Here is a 15,468-nt window from a genome sequence, read left to right on the forward strand (position 1 = left end):
TACCTCTAGTGAAGTGAAGTGTTAGTCGTTCACTCGTGTACCGACTCTTGGTGACCTCACGGACTGTAGCCCGCGAGGCTCCTCTGTCCACGGGATTATCCAGGCAAGAATTGTGGAGTGGGTTGCCATTTCCTTCTCCAGGGGATCTTCCCGACTGGGGAATGGAACATCGCCGGAAGATTCTTCACCGATTGAACCACCAGGAAAGCCCCAGGGAATTCCCCTATTTACACATTTAATAGATTATTCTGCTGCTGTGTGGATGATGAATTGAAGGAAAGCAGAAGTAGAAGCAGGAATACCAGCTGGATGGAACCAAAGTGCTGAGAAAATTCCAGCCAATCTGGAACAGGTGGGAGGTGACAGAAGCGGGATGTATGCTAGGCTTGGGGCTAACATAAGTGGGTAGACTGTGGTACCATTTGGGCTAGGGGAGGAATTCTTTGCCTGGGAGCAGGAGGGGAGGGGGGCGGGGTGGGGGGGAAGGTGAAGCAACAAGAGGGAGGTGGCCAGATTGAGTTCTAGTAAGTCAGAGATATATTCATTTTACAATGTGGGGCAGGAGTCCTAATGGCCACCTGTTTCTTGGTTTGAGAATTGACTTATGGAGGATTGCAGTTCAGAGAGAACCCAGCCCTCTTGGAGGTGGGAAGGTGAGGGCCAACCCCAGACTTGAAACCACACATCCAGCTCCAGCCCACTTTGTTCCCCCTTGGGACACCTCCTAGTCACCGTCTCAAACCCCTGCCTTGCTCTATCAGTTTCAGAAAGTGAAAGCTGGTTTACCTTGTATGTGTGCTGCCCCAGGAGGCAGGGGAGTAGAGCAGGGAGGAGCAGAAAGACCTTAGCCTGGCTCTGCATCCCTGGGTGGCAGTTGCCTGTGTTCCCTGTGGTCGGAGCCCAGATGCCTCAAAGGCTGATGTGAAATTAACCAAGAAGCGAGAGTGGCACATGGCATCCAGGAGACTTGATCTTTATTTTGTTTTCAGCCTGGTTGAGGGAAATCAGTGGTGTGGCCTGGAGGGAGCACGGAGATTCCAGCATGCCCCCAGGATCTGCCTGCTCTGCCCAGGGGCCCAGAGCCTTGGCAGGGGTATGGCTTTCTTCCACCTGTCCTTCCCGGAGCTGGATCTGAACTCAAGGCTGTCCCCAGGTTCCTGGTGTTCTTTCCTCATTATTCTCAGGTTCTTTAGCTAAAGAAAGAACTGGAACGCAAGTCCAGACGACAGATCAGGCCGGAGGTGAGGGCCTGAGCCAGCGGTGAGCACATAATGGACACACACTCTTTATGCACGCCATTGCTGCTGGGCTCTCTGCCCCTGCCTCCAGGTTTGAGACCCCCGACTCCTGTCCACCCTTGCCAGACACTGTCCCACCTTAAAACCCCTGGAAGGGGCAGCAGCCACTGGGGGCACTGGAGACATGGGCGTGCTCTGAGTGGGCTGCCACCCGGAGCAGGGTCCCCTGGCCACAAGCTCTGGGGCTCTCTGTTGGTCCTTGCAGGTCTGGGGTTTGGGGCCTGGCCAGGTGGCTGAGCAGAGCGTGAGTCGTGACTCTGGCAGCTGCAGGGGTCCCTGAAGCCACCAGCCCCAACACATCGACCTCTGTGTCATCTGAGATGCGACGAAAGATGAGGGGACAGGCCCAGGCGCCAGCTGCAGACTCAGCCACCAGGTTGCTGAGTAGAACCCCGGTGCTTGGGGACAGGTGTCCAGAGCCGAAGGAGCTGTTGAGCGAGGAGGTGAGGAGGAGGACAGAGCCGCCGCTGTCCACGGTGGCCAGGACACTGCTCCCGGGGGCCACAGCAGCTTGCAGGAGTGCTGGGCAGGGCGCAGGGCTGGGCCCTGGGGACTGTAGAGATGCTTCCAGCAGCTCCAGCAGTTCTGGGCCAGCGGAGGGGCTGGGGGTGGTGAACAGGATGCCCTGGGGCACAGGTAGCTGCAGGGCTGGCTCCAAGGTGGGCCGGGGCCCGACTGAGGGGCCCTCCAACCCCAGGTCTTCGGCCAGCAGACTCAGCAGGGCATCCCCGGAGAGGTCTGGGGTGGGGGCCAGCGAGGCCTTGTGGAGCACAGCCGCCAGCTTGGTGTTGGTGACGCGGGTCCCGGGGCCCAGGGGTGTCCCGTTAGCATGGCAAAGTAGTGGACAGAGGCCCTTGGTGTCCTGGGCTGCCAGGGCGCTGGCCAGGGATGTGTCCACCAGAAAGCCCTTTTGAGCCAGTGAGATGGGGCCCACCAGCAGGTGTGGCCAGGGCAGGCGGCCGAAGTGAGTGTGCAGCATGTGCAGGGCAGGCAGAGCCGAGGGCAGCCCCAGGCCGGGGGCCAGGGTCCGGGCTGGGCCCGATGTCAGGGCAGTGGAGTTGCCCGAGGAGCTATTGTGGAAGAGGCCCCAGTACGTGGCACCTGGGAGGAGACAAAGGGGTCACACAGGGGTCAGGGGCACTCGGTAGTCCCAGGGGAAGGGTCACTGGCTTAACCTGGGGTTAGTGGTTACTGACCAGGCCTGGAGATAGGGATCAGTAACCAGGCCTGGGGTCAAGATCACACTGATCTGGGATCAAGGGTCACAGCCTAGAGGTGGGGCTACTGCCCAAGTCCTAGGTCCTGCTCACCAGCCAGCCTTGAGGTCAGGGCTGCTGACTGCCCGAGTTCCAGGTCACTGCTGAGGCCCAGGGTTGGGGTCGCTGTCTGGGGTTGTGGGTTACTGACCTAGCCCTGTGGTGTGAGGATGGACCACTGCCAGACACAAGGCTGCTCCAACTCCAGCATCCACGATGTTGCCCCCAGCAACAAACAGCTCTCGACCCAGGCGGGAGCACTCAGCTGCAGTGAGAGAGGGGACTGTCTTGAGGTGGGGAGCTGGGACCAGTGACCCCCCCCACCTTCTTTCCTTGAGCTACTCCTAGCACTGACCTGCTGGGCTGATGATGGCGCCGTGGTGGTACACACCAGGCCTGTGGGAGTGCCCGCTGGCTGGAGGGGCCCCAGCGCCTAAGGCTCCTGGAGAGGCACCACTGCTGCAGAGTTGCCTCACGGCCAGGGAGAAGCCGACGGTCAGCAAGAGCAGGGTGGCCACCAGTTGGGCCCAGGCCCCGGGCAGACGGCCAGGCTTGTTCCTGCAAAGAGCAATGTCCTGAGCCAGGCCAGGCAGGAGGATACCCACAAACTCCCGGAGAACCCAGGGACTAATTCCCAAAAGCTTTGGTCTTGCTTGCAGGAGGAGGAAAAGTTTGCCAAGGAGAAAGGTTCTCCTGGCAGAAGACACAGCCTTGTGAATGGAGACATGGAAATGGGAAGGAGCTTGGGGAAGGTCTCTGGAGAAGAAGGGGTTGGACAGGTAGGGTCCAGCCAGTCTGGAGGGATGCCTGAGCGGGACTTGGCAGGCTCCAGGAGCCGGGCCCAGCCAGGTGTAGCCAGAACCAACCTGCCCAGCAGGTGCCTCCTGCACCAGGGGGTGGGGGCTGGGAGCCTTTGGCAGAACAGCTGGCAGGGCTGACTTGGTACAAATGTCCCTTCAGTCGCACAGACCTTGGATTGACTGGCATTGGCCAGGCCTGGGGCTGCAGCTCAGGGGGGGTCCCCACCTTCAACTAGAAGGTTCCTGGAGCTGGCGGAGCAGAAAGTCGTCTGGCCCTCCTTAGAGGCTCCGGAGGGAGGGACTCGCCAGCCTCAGGCCTGAGTCACTGGGTGCCCAGACCCCTCCCTGACTCACCCAGAGGAGTCGTGGGGCCCGGAAGCATCTGGAATGAGCTGCTCCGAAATCTCCTCCTCTTCCTCCTCGGACTCCAAGCTCGGCTCCCAGACCCGCAGCTTCTGGTAGAGTACAGGCCCTGCTTCGGGTTCCATGGTCCCACGGTGCCTGCCCTCCTGCCTGCCGGTCTTCCAGGCTGAATCTCAGGAGGCCCTGCCCGGGCTGGTGGGTGGGAGGTGGAGGAGCCCTGGGGAAGGGTGGTGTGGAATCTAGAACAGGTCTGGGCAGGGCATGGGGCCAGGGAGGCTGTGTGTGAGCCCGCCCCATTAAGGCAGAGGGCCTGAGGGGCTCTCGTGGCAGGGGTCCTGGTTTAGGGGATGCAGGGGAGGAGGAGCCTGGTCCTGGGGCCACAGCCATAGGCCCTGAGACCCAGGACATCCGTCGGCCCCTCCCTTTAGAAGGAAAGAAAGTGAAAGTCGCTCAGTCATGTCCGAATCTGTGACCTCATGGACTATATCCATGGAATTCTCCAGGCCAGAATACTGGACCGGGTAGCTGTTCCTTTCTCCAGGGGATCTTCCTGACCCAGGGATCGAACCCAGGTCTCCTGCATTGCAGGCGGATTCTTTACCAGCTGAGCCACTGGGGAAGCCCCCCTTTAGGGGTGCAGCCTCTAAAGCTCTCCTGTTCAGGCTGTAATTTAGGGACAGGGGAGAGAGAGGACAGCAGTACATAGACTTGGATCAGGGCTCAGCATGTGACTAGGTTCCCGTATTGGGGGGTGTCTGGTCTCTGACTGGGGTCAAGGCTCAGCCTGAGGCCACTCCAGGGATCTGGGCCTCCCTATTTGGGGAAGCAAGTTGGGTGGTGAAGGCATCAGGACCTCCCTGGGCATGTCATGAACATCTTGTCCAGCAGGTGGCGCCATAGACCTCTTGGGGAGCCCCAGCCTGGAAACGAGGTGCTCCCAGACTCCTCCACTCTGGGGTTCACGTCGAGGAGCTGTTTTCTGGCAAAGTTACGTAACTCCAAAGAGTGCTGCAGTCTCATTCCTTTTCCAGTCATCTCTCTCCTAACCACGCTCTACTATGAGGGCCTCAAACCCCACACCATCTGCCATACACTCTCAGCAGACTACCTGTCCTCCTTCTTCACGTAACAAATCAAAGCTGACACAAAGACCCCCCCCCCCCCCATATCAACCCCCAGCTACAAACCCACCTTCACACGGCTCCAGTCGGAAAGCCATTCTCTGCCTCTGGTTCTGGCCCCGAGCCCTCCCACTTCCTGCCTCTTGCTTTCCCAGGGAGCTCACTCTCTCACCGACCCCTTCTCTCCTGTAGTTTCACATCTTCTCTACCCGATCCTTCTCAACATTTAAACAGGGTCCAGTCTCCAGAAATTCCCTTGGCTAGGTATGTGCCCAACAGTCACGTACTAGAGTGTTCATAAGAAGCGCACGAATTGGAACAGTCCCATATTTGAAAGCTCACATATCCATTATCAGGAGAGTGAGTGGTGTGGTCACATAGGGGAGTACTCTGCAGTGGAGGGAATGAGGGCTCTACAACTGTATGCGATCATATAGCTGGATCTTACAGGCACACGAGGACTGGAAGAAGCCAAAGCAGAAAGTGCACATATTTGTTTCTGGTGTGGAGGTTTAAAGACCCTTGTCGGGGGTGGAGGGGGCGTTGCCTGTCCACCTTGTCTTTTGGGCTTCCCTGGTGGCTCAGCTGGTAAAGAATCCGCCTGCAATGCGGGAGACCTGGGTTCGATCCCTGGGTTGGGAAGATCCCCTGGAGGAGGGCATGGCTACCCACTCCAGGATTCTTGCCTGGAGAATCCCATGGACAGAGGAGCCTGGTGGGCTACAGTCCATGGGGGCGCAGAGAGTCAGACGTGACTGAACAGACTTAGTACGCACACACAGGGGTTTGTTAAATCCTGATTGCCAGGCTCCACTCCCAGAAGTTCTGATTTTGTAGGTCTGAGGTAGGGACCAGAAATTTGCCTTCTGAACTCTCAGGTGATGCTGCCACCGCCAGTCCTGAAATGAGCACCGATCTAAAAAAAATATGCCACCTCCTCGCCTATCTGCCCACCACAACCACCCTGCCACCTACTGCAAGCTGGTGTCCACCCCCAACCTGCCAGAGAAACCTTCAGTCTCTAGATTTTGTGATTTCTTGGACCAATAACCCATCAACCAGCTGGAGATACCAGCATAGGGTGGCCAACTTTTTATTTTGCCAAGGGTTGAGTGAAGGGGTCACGATTATGATCTGAGCTCATTTCATAAAAATAATTTCACTTCCTGTTAAATACAATGTGGGAAGGTTGTAAGGTCAGAATGAGTCAGTCCTTTATTCCTAAGGAAAGGCAGCTGGGAACCCTGTGTATCTACTGCCCCGTCCTCAGCCTGGCCTCTGGGCTCCTAGCACTGGCTCCCTTCAGCCAGCCGACATTCTTTGGTGCCTGTCCAGCCAATCTTCCTCTGTCCTTAGAAGTATGCCCTGGAAAACTCTTTGGGACCAAGACCTCCACTGACTGGGTCTGGGGGACCTTTCCTGGGTGGTCTTTATCACTCCCACAGCTCTGGGCCTGGACAGCACTGCCCACACCCCCAGAGATGCTTATTACCTAAGTTCAAGTAGATGCCAGACAGGCTCTGGGGATGAATGGTGGCCAGGCCAACAGGCAAATGGTGCCAATCATTTCACTGGGAGTTGGGAGTGGAACTAGCTTCTGGAAACTAGGGTTTGGTCCTGTTTCTGCCACTGACTTGCTATGTGACTGCAGGCAAGTCGTTTAACCTCTGGGTTTCTTGACTTTACTTCTGTAAATAGGATCCTCTGTGGGTCTGTCCTCCCAGGATTGTTGTGAGGATTTGACAAGGAAGTACATTTAAAGCATTTAGTCCAGTGCCTGGTACCCAGTAGACTTCAGTTCCTAGGACTCCTCTGGTGGTCCAGTGGTTAAGACTTTGCCGCTCAATGCAGGGGGCATAGGTTCAATCCCTGGTTGGGGAACTAAGATCCCACATGTGGTGCAGCGAGGCCAGAAAATTAAAACAAAACAAAAGAAAAACACGAGTCCCTTCCTCTCTGTTCTATGGGCCTCTGTTGGGCTATAGTCCGCCAATCTGCAAGCCTCATAATTGCCCAGCCACGAGACCAAGGAAAGAGCCCAGAGATGGCAACAAAAACATCAGTGATTTACTGGGTAGGGAATCTTACAAGTCTGAAGCAAAGCCCTGGAACTGCACCCCACCGTGGACACCGGATGGGAGGCTGAACGCAGCAACAGTCTTCACTACTCAAGGAAGAAGGCGGCTACCATTTACAGGGGGAACTGATGTCAGGTTGGCTCATCAGTTAACCAGGGAAATAAGTGGCTGGGGCAGGGGGCAAGAACGTTATGATTAAGGGGACTGGATAGTCATGTGAGTAGGGTGTAGGTGAGGCAGAGACCAGAAAAGCAGAGGATGAATGGAGAGCAAGAGAAGAGTCTTCTTGAGTGGCCTGACCGTTGAGGCCACCATCGATCTACAATGCTAAAATGATATGGATAAGCTTTACCTCGTCAACTATACACACACACATGCACACACTCACACACATACCGGATGCCTCTAAGTGTGATGTGTAGGACTATAGATTCACTCATGCCCTCATCATTTATTTAAAAAAAATTTTAAATTAAAGTATAGATGACTTACAATATTATATCAATTTCAGGTGTACCACACAGTGATTCAATATTTTTAGTCATACTCCATTTAAAGTTATTGCAATGACTATATTGACGACTTCATTCTCTTATCCTAAGAGGTCCCAATTTCATCCTAATGGTTCTATGCATTAGAATTACCTGTAAGCTTAAAAATAATATCCAGGCATGCCAATTAAATAAATCAAAATCTTTAGGTTGGAGATTCACCAGTTTTTAAAAGCTTTCCAGGTGTTTTCAATGTACAGCCAAGGTTGAGAACCTCTGTCTGATCTAGCCTGCTAGTTCAGGGATTTCTGCAACTAGAAAAATTTCCAGTGATTAAAAAATATATATATACCAACGTGCTAATCCCTTCCCGTCCCCAGTCCCACATCAATGGAGTCAGCATCTCTGGAAGTGAGCTCAGTCATCAGGATAGTTTTTCAAGCTCCCCAGGTGGGCTTCCCTGGTGGTCCAGTGGTTGAGTGTCCACCTTGCAATGAAGGGGACTGCGGTTCCCTTCCTGGTCTGGGAAGATCCTACATGCCATGGGGCAACTAGGCCTGAGTACCAAAACCACTGAAGCCTGTATGCTCTTGGGCCTGTGAGCCACAACTACTGAGCCTGCGTGCCGCAACTATTGAAGCCCTGAAGCCTAGAGCCCATGCTCCGCAACAAAAGAAGCCGCCTCAATGAGCACTGCAACCAGAGAGTAGCCCCAGCTGGCCGAAACTAGAGAAAGCCTGCATGCGGCAGCAAAGACCCAGTGCAGACAAAAAACTAGTTAAATAAATGAAAAATTTAAAAGAGATTCTTAAACTCCCTAGTAGATGCTAGTGGGTGGTCAGATTTGAGAATTGCTTCTTTTACTAATAGGTGCATTTATCAGGCATTCACTGGGTGCCTCTTCTGCTAAGAGAGGGCAGTGAGGAGCCTGGAAACAGCCAAAGGTGGGTTGTCCTCCAGCACTCCTGGTTGCTCCTACAAAAGGGGCAAAAAAGGGTATGGGCCCAACAGCCAGCTTTTTTCCAGTTCCCTCTAGCTGACTTTCCTGCTCACCATCTCTGGCTCAGACCTGCCGTGAATGTGCATACTCATGCATGCATGACCTTATAATTGGACCCTGGGACATACTGAGATTCGACTCTAATTATAAACTTGGAGGCAATGAAGTGTGGTAGGGGTGAAAGAATTGGCTTTTCCTTGCAAAATGACTGTGATGTAATCAGAATATTGGTATTTAAAAAATTAAAAAAATCAGCCCAAGTGATTCCAGTTGCAGATAGCACCAAAAAGGGTTTTTGAGCAAGTCAGGAACAGCCTCAATAGATAGTGTGCATGTGGTCAGTCACATCCGACTCTGCAATCCCATGGACTGTAGCCGCCAGGCTGCTCTGTCCATGGGATTCTTCAGGCAAGAGTACTGGAGTGGGTTGTCATTTCCTGCTCCAGGTGATCTTCCTGACCCAGGGATCAAACCTGTGTGCCCTGCGTCTCCTGCATCGTCAGGTGGATTCTTTACCACTGGGCCACCCAGAGGAGGCAATATTAGAATGGGTGAGCCTAGCCCACTTGTGTGCCCCTTTCCACAGCGGAAAAGTGCGTCTTAGAGCCAGAAATAGAATTGGGGAACTTCAGCTCCAGTCAGAAGTCATTACGTGGTCAGTGTCTTTTCTGAATATTCCTAATCAGAAAGCCTGAATCAGGAAGCAACTCTGTTGTCCCTTCCTGGCAGCATCTAGTTCTGTAATTAACTAGATTAAACTGCTTTCATCTCTGTAAAAAGTGTTCCAGTTGCCTGTGGGTGCCAGTCTTCTCCTGCTGCTGAGAGCCCCATTTATCTTTGATGTTACTTCTGGTAGTGGGTCTGTCACGTTTTAGGTTGCCTCCTCTCTCTACTACTTCTTGCTAATAGCATCCAGATTTTTTCTGCTGGAGAACTGTTCTTCCCCAGCCCATGATGTGTGGATTTGTGTTGATCGAGGAAAAAAGCCCAGGATCACAAGACGGCAGTAGCATACAACGGGCTGTGTGAGCGACTCCAGGACAGGACCAAAGTCAGGGCAGGGTCCCCACCGTGGGAGCCCTCCTGGGGCCCCCCCCTGGAGAGGAGGAGGGCAAGGGGCCTCCCCAGGGAGAAGGGACTCTGAGAGGGGTTTATGTGTCTAGACGAGTCCCTGGATCAGAGAATTCCAGAGAGGAGCAGTGGCTTGGGGCCTTTCACAGCTCTGGTCGGTAGATGTTGGGTGCAGTTTTACAGGGTGTGTAAATCAGGCAGGTGCTGAGGGGCTGTAAATATGATTAGGGTTATATCTAAAGTAACTGGGTGTGTATAAATTTGAGTTTGGCTCCGGGCTGGGTGGGAGTGGTGACTTTCGAGCTAACAGATCCCAACCTGCTGTGAAATCAACACCATAGGGGCCATTACACAATACAAGGGCATCTATAGCATAAAGAATCTACCTGCAGTGCAGGAGACTCCCTGCAATGCTGGAGACACGGGTCCAATCCCTAGGTTGGGAAGATCCCCTGGAGAAGGAAATGGCAATCCACTCCAGTATTCTTGCCTGGAGAATCCCATGGACAGAGGAACCTGGCAGGCTACAGTCCATGGGGTCTCAAGAGTCGGACACAACTTAGTGGCTGAACCACCACAGCCCTTTTATATGACAGCCTAATAACATCAGCTGACTGTCTCCCACCTCTCTCTCTCTCACTCCAGGAGGGGAGCAAGCAGACCTTTCCTCAACCCACCCTGCTGGTAATATAGCCAAGGCGCCATGTTTTCTGGGGTTAACAGTTGAGAGAGACAGAGAGAAACTAAAACCCTGTACCAGCTGAAACTGCCTGGAGCCAAGTGTGGGAGGGCTTCGGGGAGCTCTCTCTTCTCTTGGTGCAGCAGCTTCTGTTTTCCCTCTTGTTGCAAACTGGCTGTTTCCCATCCATGTGAGAGACAGCAGCTGTCACTCACCCTCCAAAGCCTACATCTCCTCTATTCAAGAGAGCAGTCGAATGGAACTGAAATCTCCCAGGGCCAAGTGCAAATTCCTCAGGAGAGCGGGGCTCACTCCTGACCCACCCAAGTGGGCCAGGGACTGGAGAGGAGCAGGGCTGGGTGGTGTAAACATGGTGGTTCCAGCTGAACCGTATAGTCAAAGCCATGGTTTTTCCAGCAGCCATGTATGGATTGTTAGAGTTGGATCATAAAGAAGGCTGAGTGCCAAAGAATTGATGCTTTCAAATTGTGGTGCTAGAGGAGACTCTTGAGAGTCCCTTGGACAGCAAGGAGATCAAACCAGTCAATTCTAAAGGAAATTAACCCAGAATATTCCTTGGAAGGGCTGATGCTGAAGCTCCAATACTTTGGCCACCTGATGAAAAGAGCTGACTCACTGGAAAAGACCCTGACGCTGGGGAAGTTTGAGGGCAGGAGGAGAAGGGGGCGACAAAGGATGAGATGGTTGGATGGCATCATTGACTCAATGGACATGAGTTTGAGCAAGCTGTTGGAGATAGCGAAGGACAGGAAAGCCTGGTGTTTATGGGGTCGCAAAGAGTCACACACGACAGTGATGAACACACACCACCACCACCCAGTAGCTAAACCTTTGAGGTTTCTCCAGAAGGTTCTGAGAAACATAAGGAAATTTTCAGACAGAGTGATTTACTTCTGCCAAAGACTTAGCTCTCAGAGACCCAGCACGTTTCACCCTATGCTGCTCACAAAACAATAGACCTCAAGGCCTCAAATACAGAGGATTTTACTATGGTATCGGGAGACCGAGAGAGAAGAGTACGTGCCTGCTTGAGAAACAAGTGCTCCTTGATTTGGCTTGTAACTGATGGGTTAACCTCTCTGTTAATGTAATGCCATCCTTTCCTTAATTTTAATTGTCTCAATAAATTTGAGAGACGCTAACTCCCTCCATTAATGAGTCTTCGTACCTAATTGAGATGGTCCACTTAAGTGCCAATCATGATTTAAGGAATGCAGTGAGAAATAAATAGTTCATAAAGAAATTGTCTTCTGGGATTTTCAGAACATGCCGAGGCCACAGTCCACCGAGGCTCAAACCAAGCCAGTATCTGGTGCTCTGTGATAATTTCATTATGTAATTTACGTGTAAAGGTAAACACAACAGTAGGTATGGATGAGATTTCATTATTTGGGTCTAGCACTCTGTCCCTTCCCTTCTGGGCTTCAGTTTTCCTGGATGTACAATGACTGAGTTGGACTAGATACTTTTCAAAGTCTGAATTCATAGCTTCAGGGTTTATGACTTCCAGGACACATTGATTTTTCAAGGACACGGGCCGAGAGAGATTAACATGGCATCTTATGATGGTGACTGTAGGCTCACATGGAGAGCTCCCTTATTTTTGTCCCACCTCTCAGCTTCTTGGTCCTTGAGGCAGAATATGTACCAGCAGAGAACAGTGGTTAACAGTGGTTTAAAAACCTTTTTTTTTTTTTTAAAGTTGTGCCATTCAGCCTATGGGATCTTAGTTCCCTGATCAGGAACTGAACCCATGCCCCCTGCAGTAGAAGCAAGCAGTCCCAACCACTGGATCGCCAGGGAAATCCCAATTTTCTTTCCTTAGTACATTCTGAGATAAGAGAAGCATCTTTGAAAACTCAGCATCTACACTTCTTTTTTTTTTTTTTTTAATTTTTTTATTAGTTGGAGGCTAATTACTTCACAACATTTCAGTGGGTTTTGTCATACATTGATATGAATCAGCCATAGATTTACACTTATTCCCCATCCCGATCCCCCCTCCCACCTCCCTCTCCACCCGATTCCTCTGGGTCTTCCCAGTGCACCAGGCCGGAGCACTTGTCTCATGCATCCCACCTGGGCTGGTGATCTGTTTCACCATAGATAGTATACATGCTGTTCTTTTGAAACATCCCACCCTCACCTTCTCCCACAGAGTTCAAAAGTCTGTTCTGTATTTCTGTGTCTCTTTTTCTGTTTTGCATATAGGGTTATCGTTACCATCTTTCTAAATTCCATATATATGTGTTAGTATGCTGTAATGTTCTTTATCTTTCTGGCTTACTTCACTCTGTATAATGGGCTCCAGTTTCATCCATCTCATTAGGACTGGTTCAAATGAATTCTTTTTGACGGCTGAGTAATATTCCATGGTGTATATGTACCACAGCTTCCTTATCCATTCATCTGCTGATGGGCATCTAGGTTGCTTCCATGTCCTGGCTATTATAAACAGTGCTGCGATGAACATTGGGGTGCATGTGTCTCTTTCAGATCTGGTTTCCTCAGTGTGTATGCCCAGAAGTGGTATTGCTGGGTCATATGGCAGTTCTATTTCCAGTTTTTTAAGGAATCTCCACACTGTTTTCCATAGTGGCTGTACTAGTTTGCATTCCCACCAACAGTGTAAGAGGGTTCCCTTTTCTCCACAGCCTCTCCAGCATTTATTGCTTGTAGACTTTTGGATAGCAGCCATCCTGACTGGTGTGTAATGGTACCTCATTGTGGTTTTGATTTGCATTTCTCTAATAATGAGTGATGTTGAGCACCTTTTCATGTGTTTGTTAGCCATCTGTATGTCTTCTTTGGAGAAATGTCTGTTTAGTTCTTTGGCCCACTTTTTGATTGGGTCATTTATTTTTCTGGAATTGAGCTGCAGGAGTTGCTTGTATATTTTTGAGATTAATCCTTTGTCTGTTTCTTCATTTGCTATTATTTTCTCCCAATCTGAGGGCTGTCTTTTCACCTTACTTATAGTTTCCTTTGTAGTGCAAAAGCTTTTAAGTTTCATTAGATCCCATTTGTTTAGTTTTGCTTTTATTTCCAATATTCTGGGAGGTGGGTCATAGAGGATCTTGCTGTGATTTATGTCGGAGAGTGTTTTGCCTATGTTCTCCTCTAGGAGTTTTATAGTTTCTGGTCTTACATTTAGATCTTTAATCCATTTTGAGTTTATTTTTGTGTATGGTGTTAGAAAGTGTTCTAGTTTCATTCTTTTGCAAGTGGTTGACCAGTTTTCCCAGCACCACTTGTTAAAGAGGTTGTCTTTTTTCCATTGTATATCCTTGCCTCCTTTGTCAAAGATAAGGTGTCCATAGGTTCGTGGATTTATCTCTGGGCTTTCTATTCTGTTCCATTGGTCTATATTTCTGTCTTTGTGCCAGTACCACACTGTCTTGATGACTGTGGCTTTGTAGTAGAGTCTGAAGTCAGGCAGGTTGATTCCTCAGCATCTACACTTCTTGACTTCTTTCTCCAATATCCTATTGAAATTGCCTTTGGCAAAGTGTCATTAGTGGTTGCCTAATATGCCAAATCTAGATGATGCTTTTCCTTTCTTAGCTGACCCTGGAGTGTTTGACCCGCTGACCGCCTTGAAACATCCTCCTGTTTCTCCTACTTCAGCATCCGTGATGCTATGCTTTCCTGGCTTCCTTCAGCCCCTCGGATGTTCTATAAGAGGTCTCCTTGTTGGCCTGGTTCTTCACTGAACCGGGAAGTGCTGGGGTTTGCTGGGGCTCAGGCCCAGACTGCTTCTTTGAGTTCTTCGAGCTCTGATGCCTTGGCATCCACCACCACCGCCTTTCTCCCGGCGTCTCCCAGCTTCTGGCTGCAGCTGGACTTTTCTGTTGACCACAAGGTCCTCATTCTCAACGTGTGAGCTCATCACCTTCTCTCTCCCACACCCACCCTCCTCCTCCCACATTCCCTCTCTGCAGAAGGCGCCAGGATTCACCCTGATACTCACACCAGAAACCAGGGAGCCATCCTCAGCTCCTTCCCCCTGCCCCCACCCCGTCCTGTATATTCAAGCAGCCACCAAGCCCCAGAGCTCCTAGACTACCCGGACTCCATCCCTTCTCTGCCTGCTGCTCCCGGGACAAGCTCTGTTTGAAGCCCCTGCTCAGGAGTTATCTCACCCCATCCCCCATGGGCCCTGGGAGGCAGGTATGCTTGGAGAACTTGAGCTGACATCTGTGTGGCTCCAGAACACAAACCCTTAGCCACTGACTTGAATCTGTGGTAAGAACGTAATTTTTTTCCTTTTACTGTTACTTGAGCATTAACAATAAAATACTACAAATGATTACTAACTAGTCAGAAAACCAACAGCAAACTACACTCTATTCACATCATCAGAGAAAATAAAAACCAGAAACACTTTTCACGTGGTAGTGCTGGGACAGTCTGGGACCTGGGATCCTTTGCTTCAGTGCTTGCACCTGGACACACCTCTCCTGGAGCAGCAAGATACAAAGAAACTATTTGGGACTAAAAATAACTGCGTGCATGTGCCAGCTGGAACAAATTCTGGACAAGAGACCAAAAAAAAAAAAAAAAAAAGGGAAATCCAAACCCAACTGCCACCTTTGAAAAGCCTGGAGCAAAAGCAGGATACTGAACATGTCCACTGCACACATCACCTCCTAAGGGGTTGGCAAAACGCCTAAGCCACCCCTCCAGCCCAACCCCTGGGCACACCCCTACCCTCACCCCACATAAAGAATAAGTTTGCTGTCCCCTCCACATTTGGAAGCGAGCTTGTTTGTCTTCGCTCCCCCTGCTGCAGCAGAGACCCCAATAAAGCCTTGCCTGAATTTCTTGTTTGGCCTCTGGGGTCAATTTCTATTGATTGCTGTGTATGTGTGCTCAGTCGTATCCAACTCCTTGTGACTCCATGGACTGTGACCTGCTAGGCTCCTCTGTCGATAGGATTTCCCAGGCAAGAAAACTGGAATGGGTTGCCATTTCCTTCTCCAGGGATCAAACCCACGTCTCTTTGCACCTACTCCTGCATTGGCAGGCGGGTTCTTTACCAGCTGAGCCACCAGGGATTGGTTGGGGAAGGTCAAGAACCCTGGTCTTGTTAGGTCAGTTAGGTAACTGTGCGCCAGGAAGGCCCGCTGGAAAAGTTGCTCTCTACTTCTCTCCCTCCTTCCCAGACTGACAATCTTGAGACTAAGTTTCCTGGGATCTGAATACCTGCCTAGCGCCCTCTAGCTGAAACAAGCTCGCCCTTGCTTGAGGAAGGCAAGGGCACCTGGGACTTGTTTTTGCTGCCTTGTGC

General features: G+C 51.2%; 1 protein-coding gene across 3 annotated transcripts; it reads right to left on the reverse strand.

Moving 5' to 3' along the window:
• Positions 1–957: 957 nt before the first annotated feature.
• GGT6 (gamma-glutamyltransferase 6) lies at positions 958–3,987 on the reverse strand. Of its 3 annotated transcripts, none has more exons than XM_043903461.1 (4): positions 3,709–3,987; positions 2,910–3,112; positions 2,706–2,819; positions 958–2,399 (listed from the first exon to the last, which is right to left on the reverse strand). In XM_043903461.1, exons 1-4 carry the CDS (start codon positions 3,840–3,842, stop codon positions 1,378–1,380), a joined length of 1,473 nt encoding a protein of 490 aa, XP_043759396.1. In that variant the 5' UTR covers positions 3,843–3,987; the 3' UTR covers positions 958–1,377. The 3 variants fall into 3 exon arrangements, with proteins under 3 accessions (XP_043759396.1, XP_043759395.1, XP_043759397.1); XM_043903460.1 differs by having other exon boundaries at positions 2,706–2,837; XM_043903462.1 differs by having other exon boundaries at positions 1,664–1,808; positions 2,702–2,819.
• Between the last annotated feature and the right edge of the window lie 11,481 nt (positions 3,988–15,468).

This window comes from Cervus elaphus, chromosome 5 (assembly GCF_910594005.1).
Source record: "Cervus elaphus chromosome 5, mCerEla1.1, whole genome shotgun sequence".
Lineage (NCBI taxonomy): Eukaryota > Metazoa > Chordata > Mammalia > Artiodactyla > Cervidae > Cervus > Cervus elaphus.